The sequence below is a fragment of the Ciconia boyciana genome, chromosome 6 (assembly GCF_034638445.1).
Source record: "Ciconia boyciana chromosome 6, ASM3463844v1, whole genome shotgun sequence".
Classification (NCBI taxonomy): Eukaryota; Metazoa; Chordata; class Aves; order Ciconiiformes; family Ciconiidae; genus Ciconia; species Ciconia boyciana.
In genome coordinates this window covers 12736942-12758246 of record NC_132939.1, presented here as the reverse complement: position 1 = coordinate 12758246, position 21305 = coordinate 12736942, and the positions used below count along the sequence as shown (strand labels likewise).

At 35.7% G+C, this 21305-nt stretch overlaps 1 protein-coding gene across 8 annotated transcripts in view; it reads right to left on the bottom strand.

Annotated features, from left to right (window-relative positions):
* SBF2 (SET binding factor 2) overlaps window positions 1-21305 on the bottom strand; it is a 287512-nt gene that overhangs the window by 218441 nt on the left and 47766 nt on the right. For 5 of the 8 annotated variants that reach the window (XM_072863651.1, XM_072863646.1, XM_072863650.1 and 2 more), the window contains exon 5: window positions 9285-9373. The exons of 1 other annotated variant lie outside the window; for it this stretch is intronic. In XM_072863651.1, coding sequence (XP_072719752.1) covers window positions 9285-9373 — 89 coding nt within the window. The remainder of the gene's footprint in view (window positions 1-9284; window positions 9374-21305) is intronic. 2 more of the 8 variants (XM_072863648.1, XM_072863654.1) reach the window with 1 other exon arrangement.

Genomic DNA, 21305 nt, shown 5'->3' with positions numbered 1-21305 from the left:
GACAAATAGTTATCTGTAATAATGAGCTGAAACAAAACATGGGAATTTTAAACACCAAATTGGTAAGTGGTTCTGAGGTACTTCACTTCAATGCCTTACTAGATTGTTACACTTGTCCAAGTTTAATTTTCTCTCTCCCTCTCTGATAGTTACAGGAACCTGATCCAACAGTGACAAAAATAACTCTTTGTGGTAGTTACCAGCAAGGACAAATATCTGAAAATCATGCCTGAAGACCAGATCTCATCTCTCATGGTAATCCACACAGATTTCTTCACTCATCACCATTCCGATGTCTTACTTGGGTATCTTCTCAATGAGTTACTACCATCTCTCTCTGCACAGGAGCAAACAATCAGGCAGATAGAGCACCAAAGCCTTAGCTTTTCAGATTAACAAATCTAAAAAGAACCTCAGGAGACTATCCAAGCTATTCCCCTTTTCATGCCATACTATTAGCCTCACACAAGTCATTCCTCATAGGTTCCTCTAACATTATAAACAAATAACACTGCTCAAAAAATTTCATTCTAAACAGAGTGAGCTCCATCTAGATAAACATTTCCTACTGTTTACACCAAATCTTCTTTGCTACAGTATCCATTCACTATGGCTCACTTTGTTCTCAAAGGACAAGGAAAACAGCTTATTCTCTTCCTTTTATTTACCTGAAGTCTTCTCATGTCTAACCTCTGGCCATCTCAAAATTACCTTTTTTCAAAAGCTAAACTTCCCTGATTCACGCTTAGCTCAAGATCCACAACTCTCTTGCTTGCCAAGATGCAGGATGGGGAAATGCTGATACCTGTATACTACTAACTTAGACAAGGACAGTCAACTGCATATGGCACAAGAAACAACTGGAAAACAGTAGTCTTGTATAGTAACAGATTTGGATGTTACAGTGCACATAAATACACCTCTATTCATTTCTGTGTATTTGGGACAACATCAAAACAGTGCTGTAAACTCAGAAGGTACAGCACTTACAGTAATTTTAACTGACTTTAAAGTGTACACTGGTGTGTGTTTTTCTGGACAAATTTCTCTTTTGTTGCTTGCATTCCAAACTTACATGATTTGTCTTCATATAGAATTAGTCTGAAATAACTTTCAATGATGATTAGTCTGAAGTGGAATAGGTCGCTTAAAGAACCTCTTCTGACGTTAAGAACACATTCAGCTATTCAAAAACAGACACAGCACTTTAAGGTCATGTATTGCATTCATCCAAGTTAAACAAACAAACATTTTTGGGGAAAGAAAGCACATCCATAACCAGGCTATTCTATAAAGTGTTCAAGGAAAATAAAGCTGAAAAGAATTTAAAAAATAAAATAAAAATAAAACTTGCCCATACTTTTCCTCTCAAAAAAATGAAATATATTAGGATTTCTGCTCTTCAGTTTTGGTTTCTAGAGATATAGCCCATGTTCATACCATATGTTTGAGTTTCATGTTGCTCTCCCTCTTTAGTGTTGACCATTCATCTAAATAAGCATGAAAAATATTCACAAATGTTTACATGTTCATACTGACTACATGCAGATAATAGGATAAACTGATAGGGAAAAAAATTCTTACTGAAACATACTAGCCGCAAAACCACTTATTCCCAAGGGTATTACATACTCTAGTCTTGTGCCCTGTGAAACTGAGGAGCACAAAGAATGCTCCATAATCCTGCAGACTCTCAAATCTCAGAGAAGCACAGGGGGAGAGAAAAACGCCACATCTGTGCAAGAACACCACAATCCTAGACAGGCTGGACACAGGCAGACGGGATTGTTGAGGGGAAGAAATACAGATCATTCTCAAATACCTGCAGGAGCAGGAACTCAAAGAGTAAGAATGATGATACTGATATGGTTCCATCATGGTAACACTATTTAAATGAAGCACAATCACATTTGCATTACTACATTCAGTGTGTACCTCCATTATCTCCATCATTACATATGGAGCTTTTTTTTTAACAAGGAACATAAAAAAACATTTAATAATCAAAATTTCAGGATCTTCAGGAAAAGCAGGGCCTCCAGGAGACTTCTCACAGACAAGTCTATTAGTTATAAGCTGAAAATACCAAGATACTCATAGAGTTTTGTAAATGTTACAACAGCACATGACTTTACTGTTGGTCTCAGAATCTCCTCTGCTTGACTGTTATGCAAAAACCCCACAAACAGGGACTTGCAGAAATATCTGTGTTGCAGTCTTTCCTCTAATTTTTAAAGAAGATGAGAAAAATTTATGGAGAGGTAATACAGATAATGAATCACAAACAAAGCTTAGGTGGAAAAGACCATCTTATGCAGTCAAGTATTATTTGTGGAGATCACAGATAACAAGAATGAAGAACACCAACCCAAACCATTCTATGATTCTAAAAACATCTGCACTTCTTAAGAAAACTTTTAAAAATGGTTTTCTCCTCCAGAAGATTTGAAAAGAATTTAACGTAAAATATCTTTCAGTGGCAAAACAAAAACCAAACAAACAAAAGGTATCTTAAAACACCTTGATACTTACAAAAAAGGTTACACTTTAATACACTCTATTTCTAATAATCTCCATGGAAAGATTACAGAGTTGAAATTCCAAACAGGTGTCACTTAAATATTTTACCATTTTTACTAAAAATGTTGACTGTATTACAAAGTGTTCCATTTTTCTTCTTTTTTTTCCCCCCAATTAAAAACAACAACCAGGGGAAAAAAAAAAGGGGGATAAAACATATTAATTGCACCCTTTCACACTATTTAGTCAAGACAGACCAAGTTTTGCTACACAAGGACTACTTACAAGTCATTAGATTTCAATATCAAATTATTTTACCCCACAAGTCTACAAAATCCAGGAGCTAAAATCCACTCAGTAAAAGCAGTGGGATTCTAAAACCAGAATATAACTGTTTTACAGCACAGCAGAGACATTACTGTAAAATACACCACATTTACAGAACTCTAAGATTTCCACTGGAGGCTAATATAGACAAGTTAAAGGAATATAAACTGAGTCCATAATATAACTCCGATAAAGAAGTTAGCTGCACTTTTGCTATCATCTGTTTTCTACTAGCTGCTGAAAGCACCTGTACTGCAACATAATGAGAATGAAAGAAGGATACATTTTTAAGTGCTACACTGAGCTCTGTCATGCAGCTGTTCATTAAATAATTACATATGTAATGATTCTTGAAAGGTAAAAAGAGTTTGAGGGGAAAGAGGAAAAAAGTTCACAAAACCAAAATCTCTGCAGCTGACCAAGGGCACTGAAGGTTAAATGGATGCTGCAGATAACCCTTTATTCAGGTCCTTAAAAGCATTAATGTTGCAAAAAGATTGGCTTACAGATCAGCTAACTCAGACTGAAGCATTTAAAGATTAACCCCCTTAAAACTTTAATCACTTCAGGCCTTAACAGGCTAATCTGCAACTCAGTTTGTCTCTTATGTCTTATTTAAAATAAGTAGTAAAATGTTCAAGTATTAGATGTTCTTCCTCGAAAAGATGCCTTACACCAAAGTGGTAAAACAAAAACAACAATAAGTGATTACCACTTGAATTTTAGAAGTATTACTATTGAAAGCATGTGTAATGATTTTCAGAGACTCTGCACTGGAAATCTCCAAAAGTTTATGAGTTCACTACTTTAAAATCTGGCTTACCTTAATATGTCTTCAATTGACTGACAGAAATTCTGGTTTTTGATGCAACTCTGAAGACAAATTAGTTGAGTTTTAGTGGGGTTTTTTTGATAGCTTTCTTCTCCCCGACCCCATCGTGAAGCTCCAACAGCAGTGTATATTCACTTAAGATCTCAGAGGTATAGCTGTCACCCGTAAGTTATGTATGTCGTCATGAAGTAGAAATCTGTACAGGACTACGAAGTTGTTTTTTGTCAAAAGATTTAGATGTACTAGGTTGGTCAAAATACAGATATACTTTGAAAATACATAAATACCATTTCTAATTCTCATTTGATTTTTTTTTTTCATATCTCAGGTTAGTTGGAATTCAAAAGTTGAATCCAGTATTTCATAAAAGACATGCTACATGTCTATTTAAGAGTTCGTATCTGAAACTGCTCAAAGGTGCAGAAATGCTAAGATCTACAACAAAGATAAGGCTCTACACAAAGGAGTAATATGCTCATTCCAACAACACCGACTCCCTCCTCCTCTAGGAGGAAGCAGGCATCCTACCAGATCTCAAAGGGACACATACAATCTTTCTTAAGAAGCATTTCTCTCAGTATCATAATACGTGTAAGCTGTCTTCAAAGGATTGTATTAAATAACAGTTTTTACAATTTACAACTACACTTTATAATTTAAGTAATAATTTGGAGAGGTGATTAGCTTGTCTAGAAATGCATGTTCATTTCTATACCTGCACATACTTGAAATGAAAATTACTAATTCATGACACTACTACTACTACCACCACCACCACCACCAGTTAGTGGGAAATTTTCTTCCCTGCTACTCACAAACTGCACAAACTCATTATATCTAGTTTAAACTTAAGACAATGTATCTATTTCTAGGTATGACTTTCATTGGCCTAATTAACATTAGCCTCCCAACACTGAGTCATGCAGATGACACTTAGTTTAGCTAATTTAGCCCTGGGACAAAAATGAGTATACAGTGTAACATTACATACCAAAGCTTCCTCCTTTGATGTATAACTAATTATGATGTCTAGAAAGGTATATAGCAGAATTAAAACTAGATGATAAATAAGAAAAATATGTAGAAATATAAAGCTAACTCATTGAACCAACATACTCTCTCAAGGATTCTTTCTACAAGCGAGAACAAGAAGTTTGATTATCCTAATTTTAAACTGCTCTATATGTCTCAGCTGATTTTAGAGGGTTATTTTTAAACTTAATCTGTATCTGTGTAAAGCTGAAATAACTTCTCTGAAACAGAAAATGGAGAAGGATACCCAAACATGTTCGTTTAAAATATTATGGGGGGCAACTATCAGATTGGTATGTTCTAACTGCATTCTTTTGGAAACTGATGAATTAAATACTTTTCTGAGCCAAATACTTTATTAATTTTAAGAATAAGTATAAATCTCTCTTTATTCCTCAAAGTCAGCTTACTTCCATGAAACTTGAGAAAACTCACTTTGACTTGTATTTGTCAGTAAACTGCAGATGGACTGCTATTTATCAGTAAACTGAAGATGCTCAGATTCTAAGCTGAAATTATAAAAAAATGTTTCCTATATTCCTCTTGAATAGCCCGCAAAAGTTCTAGCAAATCAAAGAAGAGCATCTTACTGCTTTCAAAGTAAGTCAATAGGTATGATATATCATATTAATAAATATCATACCTTATTCTCAGTTATATCACAATTCAACAAATGGTAAAAAAGTGTTAGGGCCCTTACTAGCTACTATAATGATCAATAATCCATTACAAAAGTCTTCAGTTATGTTTCACAGCAATTTGCAGGTGGCACACTTAAAGTTTCTGTATTCAGTTATAAACAGAACAAAGGTAAAAGCTGTGAGCCATTAGAGAAATGGCAAATGCAAAGAGTGTAAGATTAAGAAAAATCTCCTTAGATCATTTGATGAGATGCAGACAAGTAGAAGGAAGCTCTAAGAAGATACAGTGACCGAGACCTACTGACAGTAACTTTCCCTCAACAGAGACTCATGGCTTTGCTCACTTACCACTGACAACCAGAAGACACACAATTTATTTAAGAAGACAAATTAAAACACTTGATTTCAATAAAATTTCATAAGGTGTATTTCTGTTGAATTTTGGACAACATGTTTATTCTATAACTTATGTGTTTGTTAAACAAGAGCAGAACATAGCTAACACGCTACACACATAAAAATAGAAGAAGATTAAGTAACTCTTAATCCTTTAACACAGAATATATATATACACCAAATACAATGCTCCTCAGTAAAGTTCGAACTGCAATTACATTTTATAATGACCCAATTCTCCACATATTTGTGTCAAATTAACAAAACTACAAATACAGTCAAGGCTAAAAGTAAAAGTTGAAATAGGGTCATCATCTTTCCTAGATAAGATGTTCTCAAAATGATCCCTTTTCACTCAGCCATGGGCAGGTCCATTAGGCACAGTTTTTCCCATGGTAGCTCATTTTTCAAAACTGGGCTCAACAAAATGAAAAATATTATTCGCAGTGTTTTTATTATTTAACTTAAAGATTACCTGCACAACTCTGGTCTCTACATTATCTTAATTTATGTCTCAGAAATCTGACCACATGAATTCAAGCCCAGAAGGGTAGGGGGCATGCAGTGTTGGTGAAAGAGAAGAGCCCTCCACAAAAGTCTCACAGGATTTTGTCTATTAGTTTTTGGCTGGAGCTTGGACTAAAGGCATCTCTACAAGCTGTGGAGATCACAAGGGGTCCAAACAGGCATTTTTCATCTTAAGGTATTGGAACTTTGGAGGTGGGCATAGGTCTTTTCCATTACTTCCCCCCAGCCTTTTTTCATAAAATGTTATTAACAACATGAATGGGAGACAACTGTTAAATCATATCGCCCATTAGTTGCCAAGATGAATTATCTTATTCAATCTGTATTATTTGGCAAAAAAACTTGGACATACAAATGTCCAAATTCACAGGCAAATAAGTTGCTTTATAAAAGGGGCAGGGTTAGGGAGGGTGAGATCTTCACCAATAATCCGTTGAAGATCTCCATGATTCATGGCAGAAGAACTAACTTTGACAGAAGCCAAGACTCAAAAATCAAATCTCCCTTCAATCCTATCGCTAGGCATGAAAAGCCTTGGGGTTTTTTTCCTTCATGAAAACACAGTGAAGAGACCTTAACATGTTTTTCAGATACAAGCCATTGGTTTTTTTTCCATTTCAGAGAAACCATACAATTCCATAAAGATCCTTCACTTAAAGGAGAGGAAGTACACTTAAGATTTTAACTCAAAATTACTCATAGAACTAAGTGCTATTCATAAAAATGTCTACCTTCATTCTCATATACATTTATGTCAACTATTCTATTCTTAACTTCTTTTTCTTTTTTTTTCCCCAAGGTTTGCCTGTTACCTTCTTGATGATATTAAAGCTGCCCTTAAGGTGACAAACAGAAAATGGTAACATAGCTTTTCTTCTTTCCTTTCCATTAATTAATGTTGATTCATGCTACACTCATTCAAAACATTGAAAAAAACAGCCTGCCAAAAATCTGATTTTCGTAAGTGATTTACTTTAGTACTTGATCTTTACAATATCTCTAACTCATCCATCTTAATTAAAATTTTATTACCACATTTGGAAAGCAAATCAAAATTTGATAAATTTAGCCAACTGGCTGAATAGATCTCCTTAACTTTTAAGTCATCAGATTTCATTTTACTTGGGAAGTTTAAAGTCTTAATGGCTTTGCCTAACGAGTCATTTGAGAACTGATACAAAATATAATGTTTTGTTCAATCAAGAAAAGAAAAAAAAAGTCTTCCTTTAGAAAGGTATTTCTTGTAGTGCTAACATCCTACAATTAAACTTAAATAGGAAATAACATTTGGGTACAGATATATCACTTAAGAAGCTTCACTGCTGTAAGAAAAGCTGTGCTCATTTATTTCAAAACATCACTGGAAGTCAGACACATTAGTTTCTTTGAAATAGGTAAGGAATATTTATATGGCAAAATAAATCTTAGTATGATGCAAACTTTTGCAGTTGTTTAAGGCAAGATCAAACCACCCAGTTCAACCCCAAGAGAGTGGTTAAAAAAAGAAAACACTCCCAAGCCTTGGCATCAAAAGTTTATTTCTCTTCTAATGAACTACAACTGTGTGTACTATATAAAAAAGCCACTTATCTCAACTCGGTCAGCAGTCATCAAGCACATGCTGGCTAGGCATGTATTAAGTAGAGAATTACCAGCTAGAGCAAACAACAATTGCTATACAGAGTGGTATAATGTTGTAACAGGAGTAGAAACACTTCAGAGAAAGCAGGAGCTTCCATTGTTTCAGCACAGCACTGCATTGCCAAATGTAGTATTACGCAAATGTACCACAAAACACTGTAACTATCCATCACGTGTATCAGAAATAATGCTTACACCAGTAATTAATGTATGACATCCCCCCAAAACATAAGGCTTATGCTTGACTATGAAGAAATGAAAACCACACTGTTGAAGAAAACGAGCAACCAGTCGCGTACACCAGCACACAGTGAATAACATATGCCTCTGCTACACCAGAGAGCAAGGAGTAAACACCAAGATCCCCTCCTCTCTTTCTCACTGGAGAAGACAGCACATGGCCAATGGCATGTTATGACTCAGCAAGTGAGCTGAGCACCGGCTGAAAGGTATCATACTGGTAAAAGCTTGCTATGTTTGCTCTATCTGTGTAATAGATTCAGTGAAGAGTCAGTGTCTTTGTCCTCTGCAGCTGATTTTGTCCCACAGTACAAAGACTTCTATTGCAACATTTCCTACGGGCCATCTCATTCTCTAGCTCATCCTGTCCCAGAAGTTCCTAAGTTCACGGCAGTAAGAGTTTCACTCTGACTTCTCAGAAACCTAATTTGCAGAGCATGACCACAGCATTTCATTTCTCCGCAGGATTTTGAGAGCCATATGTTAATGAATCCCTGATCCGGATGAGTAAGATATACCTTTTCATTGCATCTCACAATGCGAGACCAAGGAAGAAAAAGAAGTGGCACTTAGTGAATTCTCAGACAGGGCATTTAAACTAGATCACTGTACACTGGCCTTGTTCAGTGCACCATTTCTGTAAGCACTCATTATGCCATCTGTCAAGGACAGAATATTGGGTAAAGACTGACCATTTTAATGAAGCCAGTTTATTGGGATATTATTTTTAATTCTTTTCTAAATCTACAATATAGAAATACACATTTGTATTTATTTGAACATGACAATGAAAAGTCACCTGCCATTTGAAGGATGCTTCTAAAAACGTAGTCAATGATAAACTTACTGACACAAATAAACATTTATTTTAAATACACTGTTTCTAAATTTGCGGTAGACTTTTTCTGTATTCTACTAATACCTACTTAGTGGTACAGACTAGAATAAATTATCTTCTGTTAGCCAAAATTATTATTCTTAAAGCTATTATCTATCCCTTCTACTCACATAATTTCTATCCATTCCCTGTCAGGTTAGAGAATACAGATTATTGCATGAAGGCAGATGTATCTTCCAACTGTATGTGAAAGAAATTCTAAAAATCACAAAATGTAATGCAAACTTACCAGCTCTATTCCCTGCGGAAAAGGAGTGTCCTCCCAGTCCTTCTGAGGAAATCTTTGTATTATTTTTCCCAAACCTTCTGTGGGGCCTGCTGAAAGATAAAATTCAATTACTTAAAGGCAAAGTGGTGGAATTTAAATCGCCATAAATTTGAGAATATTTTCAGAATATATCCAATATTAGGAAATGTTTTGCCACAAAAGGCAGAACAGGCTCCTCAAATGTGTCTTGCAAGTCATATAATAAATACAATCTTAATAGTCTCCAGTAGTAACACAAGGAGTCACTACATGAAATGAAGCTGCAAGCTGCATCCAGCCTATGCCCATCATGCCTGTTTTCAAAGTGACAGATGATTACTGGTAATTCTAGTCTCTCTCTACAAACAGTAGTAAATTAAAAACCAATATAATGGGTAATATGATATTTAAAAAAGAAATCCAACATTTGTCAACAAGCAGTCTTCAAAAAGAAATCTATAGATTAAAAGTCCACATGATTTATCCAGGACGCTCTAGTTCCTTGCCAGTATTTCTAATTGGTTTCTTTGGACAACTCAGCAGTGATTTTCTACACAGAAAGGTGTAGACAAAAACCACTAATTTCTGATAACTTCTCTGATGCAACTGTCTTTTTTTTTTTTTAACCCCTGTTTTTTTTAAAGGCACAGTGCTATACATAGGAAGTCCTTCAGAAACACCACAAATATTCAACTGTAGCATCCTGTCATCCTGAATGGTACAGGAATGTACATACAAACATGAATTTTGTTCTTTGCCTGCTGAAGTCCTGGAGTAAATATTGAAAAAATCATAACTTATTTTTACTGAATTTTAGTTCTGGGATACACCACAATATAATGTGGCAAAGTGAAAGCAATTTTCACATTAATCAACACTATCCTGAAGGAATGTTGAAAGCTAGGACCATTTTGAACCAAGCCACTACACAACATAAAGCATGCAATCAATAGCCTTCAACTTATGTTTTCCACATTTAAAGCATGGTACAATAGTGGGAAGAATGATCTTTTATCTTGCAGAAATCTTGCCTTTTCCTACAGAAAAAAGCAAATTCTCTGCTCTATTTATCTTACAAACAAACTGGAAAATTAATATTATTCTGATTTCTGAAGGAAACTGCTTTAACATGGCCAAGTATTTCACGTGCACATCAAAGTCCTGTCTAACATTCCATACACATTTTAAACCCAAGAAAATAAGATTTCTGTGATAACATTACCTATCCATCAGTCTTCACTCTATCAATTTCTGCATCTCTTGGATGATTTCAATGTCATTTCAGAGGTCAGCAGACACAAGACACACATGCTCGCAAGTCAACCGCTGGGTAGAGACAAGAGGCTCAAAATCCTGTTCTTTCCTCTACTCCGAAGAGAAGGAAAAAGCAGCAGAGCTGGACAGTTGCCTCTTCCGTAAGGCAGCACTCACCCAGGCAATAAGCAGTTACATTCAAACTGACCAAGCAGAGCACACACAGCTCTAGACTACCACCATATTTGCATTCCCTTACCCAGTAAGCAGATCATAGGAGAAACAGGGTAGATAAGGAAGCAAGCTGATATCACTGCAAGCATGGATAAAAGTTTGATTTAAAAGAAAAACCGATACTTAGGAAACCAGCTTTCATTAAACTATACATCAAGCTTCCTAAACAGCAAAATTGACATTTGTAACCATTTAAAGTATCCTTTAATAGTCTTAATAATCTGTGCCGACCCATCACATTCAATTGGATGACCTTTTCTCTAAATTCATATTACAAAACTTTGAGATTAAACATTAAAATTTTTAAACATTTTCTTGTGAAATTCTCAAAGGTGTACTTTGATATTATGAAACAGTACAAATTCTGCATTTGTAGTAGCAGTCCGTATGTGTTGCTTCCTCTGCAGACACCCAAGCAGCAGCAATGAATACATTATTTTCCTGGCTTTACCATAAAAAACAAATTTCAGTCCGACACAACTCAAGTCTGCTAGCATAAAGCAATTCATAAATCAATGTTATGGTTGAAAAAACATGCTTCCTTTAAGCTTCCTGCTAATTCACAGTTTGAGTTTGCTTCTGTCTTAAAACCTACAATAAATTTTACAAGGCGCTTAGGTAGAATCAATCTGACAATGTAGTAAGAAGTTTTTTCTCCAGTTTATGTATTTTTCCACTTAACGTTCTACGATTTTCTTTTAAAAATAATTTAGGAACAGATGTTCTTGGTACAATGGGCATATAAATGACACAGAGTAAACTCCAAACAGCAATCTTACCCCCAAGATAGTACATACTGATGGTGATTCCCAAGGGCAGCATGCTGAAGAACTGCAATCAGACTGCATTAGCTATGTGATGTAAGTAGCAGTAGAGATGTAATCAGCAAGTTAAAAGCCAAAGGAGATACCATATTTAGAGACAAACTGCAGAGGTGCTGAGAAAGCAGAGTCAGGATGTGCCAGAAACCAAGGAACAAATACAGACATGGCTAGAGCTGCAGTTTTTGTAAGGAAAGGGAGCTCCATATCTATTAGACTGTAAGAACTGGATAGGGTCACCAGTCACTCATTTCACTTGTTTAAGATCACGTGTTGCCTCATGTACTCTTTCTTATACAGCATCTTCTACTGGATTATCGCTCCTCTCCCCCCACCATCCTTCCCAAATTAGGAGGCATAAATGGGAAGGCTTTACCATTCCCTCCCTAAACAGGCTTTACCATTCCCTCCCTCAGAAGAGCAGACAGTGACACACCTTTCCTCCTAAGGCAAGCAAACACACTCCTGCATTCCTTCTTTCTTCTATAGACATACAGTCCCTGTTTCCTTCTTCCACGTAAAACAAAAACCCAAACAAAAAAACAGAACAGCTACATTTTCAACTAGATATGGCAGGAATTTATATGTATTTTGTTGCTAGCATGCAATAAACAGCCTTTAGCCTTCTCTGCTCTCCTCTTACCCTTCACATTTGGTACCCTACTCAGAGAACTCATCTTTCCTCCCACTCCTTTATGCAGTCAACTACTTGATAGCCTCTACTACTCTCTTCTTCACTCTGAGAGGGCTGTTCCTTCACTGACTCAGTATCAGAACTTCTTCCCTTGTTGACTTAAAGTCTCAAATTACCATGTTATCTGCTTTTCATAAGTCATATCTTTGTCAAATCTCTTCTTCCTCTAGTTGTTCTAACGCTGGCAGGTGGAGCAAGGAAGAGACAGCAAACACGCAGCCAAGACAGCAGTGAGCACAAGCCCCCTCCAAGTAGAGCAGAACTTGTGGTTGAGAGGCCAACAGCAAGAAAGGGCAGAAGGACTGAGGTGAACAGAGACACTGAGACTTCCTGGAAAGGAAGTATCAAAGAATTACAGCAGCAAAAAGTATTTAGTCCCTGCTATGTATAACTCCCAAGTTTCTCTGTGGGAACACAGGTGACAGTTTTTTTTACTCTGAATCCACCTCAGTTCTCAAAAGACTGAGACCTCTGACACTACCAGCTACACCTATAAATAATGAAATCTAGGAAAGCAGCTCAAAATTTCTTCTCCTTCATCATGTTTTGAAACTACCAATCAATCCTCCTAGTTCTCTTTTTATTAGACTGCTAGAAAGACATGCCCTACATTACAGCACAGGAACTTCTTTTAATTCAGAATTAAGAGGTGTACCTTTTTTTTTTTAAATTTCTAATATTCATTCCTTTATGTCAAAATGTTATCAGTCTTTTTAGGTTACTTTCCTTGGAAGGCCACTAATGCTGGCCACCAGTGTTAAAAGACCTTACTGCATGTAATTCCATTTTGATTTCAAGAAGAATTATAAACCTCGGTAGGAATTTACCTGAAAGAAATGCACCTCTGAACATTTTCTGAAAGCCAGATTGAACTTCTTATGCTACCTGAACTTGCACTTCAGTTCATTCCTGGGGTCAAAGGGAAATAATTCCAAAACAACTAATAATTAAATGAAAGTTTCACATGCTGAGGAGATACCTTCAAATCATTATATATAGAATAAAATGTTCCAAGTGCTATTTAGAAAAAATTATTTTGCACTTTTCTGCACATGCATTATTATTCTCTTAAAGTCTCAAGTAAAGCCAAGGTGAATCCTTCAACTAGATTTTTACCATGGACCCTTAAATCCTTCTACTTTCAAATTGTTTTATTCCTCTCTACTACCAAACACAGAGTTTCTGTTGGTTGGGGGGTTTTTTTAATGAATCTGCACTCCTTCCAAATCAGGGCAATTCTTCAAAATATCAGAGTTTTATATGTTTGCAATTACAAAGTAAAATTCATTGTGCTTTGATAAATTTGGAAAAGAAATAAAATTATTATTTTCAAAAAAATTATTATTTTCAAATACACAAGTTACTGAACTGCAAGGTGCATTCTTTGTGAGAAGTTTAGATGCAGGAGCATTTGAAAGAAACTCCATTCTACAGGCAGTGAGAACCTGGTCTGCTCTTGCCACAAGAAGCTTCTTACTTTGATTGGAAGCATACTTCACCCAAATACAGAAATTTACATTTAATCCTTATACAGAAGCAAAAAGATAGCTAGGTCTATCTTATGGACTCTACTCCTTTACATGAATGTAAATATAAAGTAATTAGCTTAATGCTGCTATACAAGATTAAAACCTGTGCAAGAGAAGACTCAGTAGCTGCATTCCCATTTAAAAATAAAAGCAATTCAGTACAGTATGCTCACCACATTTTCCCAATACTTTATCGTGTAATTACTGTTGATTCTCTGTTGGCATTTTTCAATCCAACTAGTTAAATAACAGTAAAACTGTAGTTAAGTCCCTAAATCCCATGGTTTGGGGTGAGTGGGTGTCGATGCTATCTGCCTTCAGCTGACTTTTATTAAGTCATCCATCTTTCAGGAGAGCAGTTATGTCTGAAGATATCAGATTATTCAAGAGGTGGCTGCAACTCAACACCTAAGTGACTTTACATTCTCAACTGTTATAGTACACAACAGGCAGAAATAGAAAAAAATCAGACCATGGGATTTCAACAACAGCTATAATTTGTTTCAATATATGCTACTGATAACTACTGACAACTTTCCAAAAATATCAAGGCCACATACCAAACCTTAACTCATTGTTAAATCAGGTTTCATTCACATCTTTATTTTTTAATGATTTTTCAAACATTGCTTGAAATGTTTGAGGTTGTGGGGGTTTTTTAATTCTTCTGATCAAGTATTTGAAAACATGTTTAATCAATAATGTGAAATTCTATTTTATGTAAAGGAATCTATTACAAATATTTAACACAATTTGAAGACCTCTATCAAAGAACAAATTAGAAAAACTGAACGGGGAGGAAAGAGAACACTTATATGTATGATTTTGGCCTTCCAGTAATGCCTATACCTTCGGTATGCATCTAAATGTCTCCCATACTTTGTATAACGGCTACAGTTACTCCGAGACTACATGAACTGAGGCTCACTACATCAGTGGGGCTTCAAAACTGCATACACTGACATTGTGACAGACTGCAATTTCCTATTCCATTATACTGTACAGCTCACTTGGTTAAACTAGCGAGGGGAGTACCTCAGCAACCTCTACCTCACTCTGGTCTCTACTGCTTTCACAGGACAAGTAACAGCCTTTGCCCATTTATTTCTAAAAAAATAAAATAAGGTGATTAAGATTTTCCCATGAATAAGTTTTAGATCCCTACCACATTCCCTCCACTCTGCATCTATCCTTTCCAAAGTCTTCTTTCAAGACCCTTTTATTAATTCTTAACACTAAAAGGACATTCCTTCAATATCCGAGTGAAATTCCTATTAACTAAAGCTAATTAACCAAATGTGACACCACATTAAAAACACACACATACTGAACAGCCAGCGAACACCAGTAGTAACCTCCTCAGTTAGTGCCTGCCAGTATCTGCTTTACAGACCCTAGATCTATAAAGATCCCAGAGGTTTTGCTCTTCATTCCACTCCCTTTATTGAGAGTGACAGGAAGAACTGGCACTCATTAATATTGACACCTTGTTTTTAAATTGGAAAAATAGGTTATTCCAGTGTTAATGGATTCAGATAGCCACAGCCAGCAAGAAGGATCTTTGTATCATCAATACAAAGATTAATGTCTTTTGGTATCCCTTCAAACAATGTGCAAGCTGCCCAAAAACCTGGTGGAAGCCCCATAGCTAGCACTGCACACTGAATTCAAATGAATTACACAGAAGTTTCTGGAGGTTCTTGAAACTGCTTGAACTCAGATGCACTATACACATCACTCAGACAACAAATTACTTAATATAGTATACATGTGCGTGAGCATAGCATGGAAGATCACTGCCTATTAGCAATATGTTTCACATAAAATAGTAATCGCTTTCATTATTAATTATATATGCAAAACATGCCTGGCAGTAACAAGAATTCAAAAGACATATTTCCAACAAAACTACTGCCATTACTGTTATTAAATACCCATATTGTTATCTTCATAAAGTTATTCCTACAAGAGCAAAACTATTCCTATACTTTAACTTAAGTATTTTGCAATTTCTTTTCTTTCATTTTGTAGTAAAATATTTGTCAGATAAAGTAGGGTACAAAAAATTGTGAAGGTATTGCAGCAATTTTGAAAGTTGTAATTTTACACCTACAGCAAGGAATTGCAATTTCATTTTCATGAAGGATGCCAGGTAATAATAATCATCATCATCATAATCATCCAATAGTATCTTTACCTTTAAGATGGCTTAACTCTTTAATCCATTAAGAATCAAAGCTGACCACACAGTAAATCAGGCTTCAAATTTTTAGACATTACATTCTTGTCCCTGTACAATACATACACATAGTGAATTTGCCCAAGACCAAAACCAAAATTTCAGCCTATAAGAATGCTGAATGAGCAGTCTATACCTTAAGCTATTAAGGAAAAAGTAACTTTTCTCTCCAGCTAACCTCTTCTGATCTGTCCTCTTTCTCCTTCCCCTTTTCCCATCTTTTTCTTTAAACAATACAAACATGCAACACATTAAAATTCTGGCATAATTTGCTGGTTCCTGAACCCTAGTCCCCTAAACTCCCTTCTTATATAAATCTTTCCACATGAAAGGTCACATGCCATCTCTTGCTTGCCCTTGAAATTCCAGAAGTGAGCTGTTCATGCAACTTACATTCCAAATTAATGAGAACTGTGATAAACTCTGTCTTTTCACTTACAAACCCCTGATAAAAATACATTTGAGCTCTAAGTATTGTTAATCGTACATGCAAAGCTTTGGATGTAAGCACTTTGGTGATCTGTTACAAAAGAGATAATTTTCAAGTCTGTGCAGAAGAAACACTACAAATCGGAGAAAGAACATCAGTAATTATGCCACACAAAATACTTTAAAAATACCATTATAGGTCCTACATGTAAAGTTTATAAATCATTTTGAGTATTCAGAAGTACAACTTTACACATTCAAAGTTAGAAACATACTGTAGTGTGAAAGAAGTACAGATGCAGGTAGCAGAGTACAGTACCGCTTGTCTTTCTTTTCAAAACAGTACCTAGTACTAAAGAAATCACCAAAATCTGCTGTGAAGTAAAATCCTTCTCATACCAAAGTTCTTAAACAAATTGAAACAGCAGAAGTTTTAAACTATTGAGGATTCTTGTCACTTTTTAGTTTTGGAAAAGCTCTTAATGGAAGTATGAAGATAATTCATGTTCCATCTTATCATCTTATGCCTCCGTTTGTAAAAGGGAATAGAAACGTACCTGAGGTCTCCCTGTACTTTTAAAAACATCACTACAGAAATCTTGATGCCAGAAGACAGAAAATACCATAAAAGATATCCCAGTTTTACCTCAGTCCCAATACAGAAATCAGAGCTGGAACCAAAGTGAACAAGAGGCCAAAGGAGAACTAACATTAAACACCCAGGAAGAAAAATATTTCTTTGACAGGCCTAAAACACATGGCACAAAGTTCTGAAAAAATCTGCTCAACCCCATTATAGCACATCACAGGCTATGTGCATCTTAAAGTCTGAAGTAGCCTGGACATCAAAATTTACATGAAGAGCATTTAACTCTGATGTAGTCTAGAGAAGAAAGACTTTATTGCAGCCTAACAGCCACAAAAGGTTAAACAAAATGCTGGTATTTTTAGGAAGACAGAGTGAAGACAGGCTTCCCACAATGACCACAGACACTATTTGTACAACTGGCACAATTCATAGTCAGTTGATCTCAATCAAGTCAAAGAAATGCATGCAACAATCTTGGAAATTTGAACGACAGACGTTCTGGAGGCTTGTCATATTCTCAAGGACAACAAATAATAGGACAAGATGATCCTCATGGCCCTTTTCTTTGTAAACAGGAAAAAACTGTTGAACTTCTCAGAAAAAAAAAAAAAGTAGTATTTCAATCTTCCCCCAAATGTACTGGCACTGCTAGTCAGGACTACCTGAAATACTTGGATGGTCCAAATTCCTGAATGCCTCAATATTTATTTGATTTTATTACTTTTCCATTTTGCAGAACCATTAACTCCATCTTATACACAGGGGAAAGAAGCACAAGAGAAAGTGACCTATGCCCCCAAAGAATGCACAAGAAATGGGCTCAATCAATACCATCCAAATCTTAGATTAGTGCCTTATTCACAGGATCACCCTATTGCAATAGATATTCTCCTATGCAGGTCAACTATGACCTTCATTATTCCTGGGTATCAGAAATCATTTCTATGCTTTGTAAATAAAGGCAGAAAAATATTCTAGCTCATATTTTAATTAAGTTAAAGCATGGGCGGGGGGATGTGGAACATGGCAACACATGCCATATCTCATTCTGCTAAACCAACAGGTGTTTCTGCTGAAAGAAGGCTAGCGATTGCTACTCAGTTAGAAAACCTATAAAGTAGGTTTGAACGTCTGGGAAAAATTCACATTTAAGGATGAACTTCATCCACTGAAGTTGTATCAATGCAAACCGAAATGAAAACGGATTAATACCATAAAAAGCAGAAGAGGAAGGAAATCGGAGAAAAGGGAAGCATGGGCAGAATAGAAGAGGAAGAGGAGGGAATAAATAGGGATGTTATAATCATCACCATAGGTTAGATGCATATTTACCTACTGCAATGGTGTCCCTCTAATACTGCTCAGTATCAGGCACAACAGCACTGGCTGACAGTGCACACAATTATTTGGTCAGCCATGACTCCCATCAGCTTCTAATCCCTCTGAAGAGCCACATACCAAATGTCACCAAGCCAGTATTATACCTGAAAAACTGTTAGTCATGTAAAGTGCTTTCTCATTTTGAAAGCCATGCTTAAGACCAAAACCTTAGCGACCAGTGGCAATGACCTTGCTGACATTTTCCAATTGTGAGTTCTGTAAAAAATTATTTCTTTTTGCTGCTGTTGCATCTACTGTTTTTAAGAGCCCACGTAGGAACTTCTGCAATAACATGAAGTGTCCTTTAAAAAGCTTTTCTGTCCTAGGACCTATGAAGGTGTCAGTTATTGTTGAAGAACCCTTCAGTATCATCATTCTCCACCTTTCACTTCAATTCCAACTCCCCAAAAATTTTATCTGGATAAGCTACTGATACAATTAACACAGCTTGGCTGTAACAGCTGGACCTCAGGACTCTTCCTTTCAAACAGAAGTTTGGGACATAGTACACTTCAGGACATAGACTGTATTTTGCTGGGTGGATAGTAACATGGCTTTGCAAAGGTCATAAAAGTAAATAACAGACAAGAGAAAGCAACAGTGAATGTTAAATCATTTTCAAGTTGCTCCCTATCCAACGGTTGGCATACTATTCAAGAAATTAGAAAAAAGCTTGGGGGGCTGGCAGGGAGAAAGTTTCCGGCTCAAGGACAATTCCCCTTTTTGTTTGCAAACAAATCACTTTTGCCAGCTTCTGGATAGGAAGGGAAGATCAGACTTCAAAATAAACATTCCATGTTAAACAAATGTTCTTTTGAGCACACCAAACTGAACAAGACTTCCCCAGCTGTCCTGGAAAAATCTTTTTTATTTATTTTCAAGGAAGGTATAAAAATTAAGATGACAAAACTATACTCCACTTTGTACTCTGAATCAATGTCTTAGAGTTTCTCAGACTGCTCACAGAAAAAAAGAAAATTTAGGCAGCTTCTCAGTTCTAACAAAGAGTGTATATTGCTTTGCTTTAGAAATAACACTGCCCTATTTATTAAATCTGATTTCTGTTTTCAGTGAGTTATCTTCCTCCCACAACCACCCTTTGATTTATCTTTAATTGATATGCCCAATAATTAAAAATTAAGCTCCACTTTGAAATTTCCTAAACATAACTGTAAGATCATAATTTTACCCTATCTGGTAATAATTTTTCAATTTCACATCTTCAATATTACTATTTCAATGTATTAACACCCATTTCAGCACACAAAATTTGAATACATCATACAAAACTAGCTTGAGTAAATACTTTTTACTTGGTTGTTTTTTTAATCAAACATGGATTGCAAGGTTAGAATAAGTATACAGATTTTTACAGTCCAGAGCTGTAAGTAGCTGTAACTGCAATCCAGTTTTGCTGAGTATAAAGAAAAGCTATTCATGCTCTAAAATCCAGCAAAGGAACAACTTCACAAAAGGCTTTCTACATTTACTCTTAAAGTCTGCTGAAATTTATTTTTCTAAATCACTTTATAGGAGTGTAATAGGTAAGGAAGAATGTATCTACAACAGTTCTTCTTTATCAGTATGCATTTACAGGATTCCTCAATATGAAAATTCAGGTCTAAATGCAATAAGTAAAACATACCCTAAATATGTTGAAACACTTGTTTTACTTTTTATTTTAAGTACAAGCATGTTTTAACCTCTATTATTATTTTTTTTTCCTAGGAGCAGAGTAGAAATGAAGCTAAACTGGGGGGGGGGGGGGGGGGGGCGCGGGACGGGACAAGATGGGGACTCCCACATTTATCATTTTACTGACTATATGCTACTTGTTCAGATACACAAAATAACATTTTATAGCTTCTGGAAGTGTCTAATCATGCTTGGTAATAGTCAGAGAAAGTCATAATTATATCTATGAATGACATCATACAGATAACAATCCTAAACAAAGCTCAGGCCCAGCAAACTGAATATGGAAATATGCTACTATGCTCTATTGAAAATGTTAAGAATATAGTTGAGGGGGTTTTTGACATCAACATCATTCATACCTGTGTGAACATTGATAAACAAGGTTACAAAGCCAACACAAAAAGAGATTCCTTCTGTGACATTCTATAGAAATATGAGAGTCCTGTGACAAAGAAAAAAAAAAAAAAGACAACACTGCTCCAAGGAACTTCATTTTAAGTGCCATCTAAGGTATCACAATAAATTATTAATTTTGAAAACCCATATATATCAACATGAAATTAAATTTTTCATAGCTACTTTCAGACCCTACAGAATTTAGGCAAGTTGCAGTCTAAATCCTATATAAAAAGTCTGAAGAAGTTTCCCAATATTGCAACTCTATTTTCATTTAAAAAGTGTTAAATAACAAATTAGAGTAAGGGAAAAATCAAGTCAACCAAAAAAGACAACAAACAAAAAGAAAATCCATGAAACTTCACTACAAAAAAACATTGAAAATCTGGATGAGGAGAGGAAGAACAAGTAGCACTGTGAGCAACAAGCTACTGAATCCTGAATTCCTAAAGGGCTTGATCCCACTTTTCAGAAACTCAGTCTAATAAGGTCTGAGCACTGATAAGTTTTTCTTGCATCTGTAATACCTGCTCCACAGCAGTCTGGTGTGCAACAGCATTTTTATTGTACTGTAAGCTTTTTCTAACTTTGCATACTTGTACAGTCCTTCTATTAGACTACCTACTTCCACAAAACTTGTCAGAACTCAGTACTTTCAGCATCTTCTGAACTGCTAGCTCTTTGGCTTTAACAGGATATCTTCACCCTTCCCCAGTTGGTTTCCTAAGGAAATGAGGCTT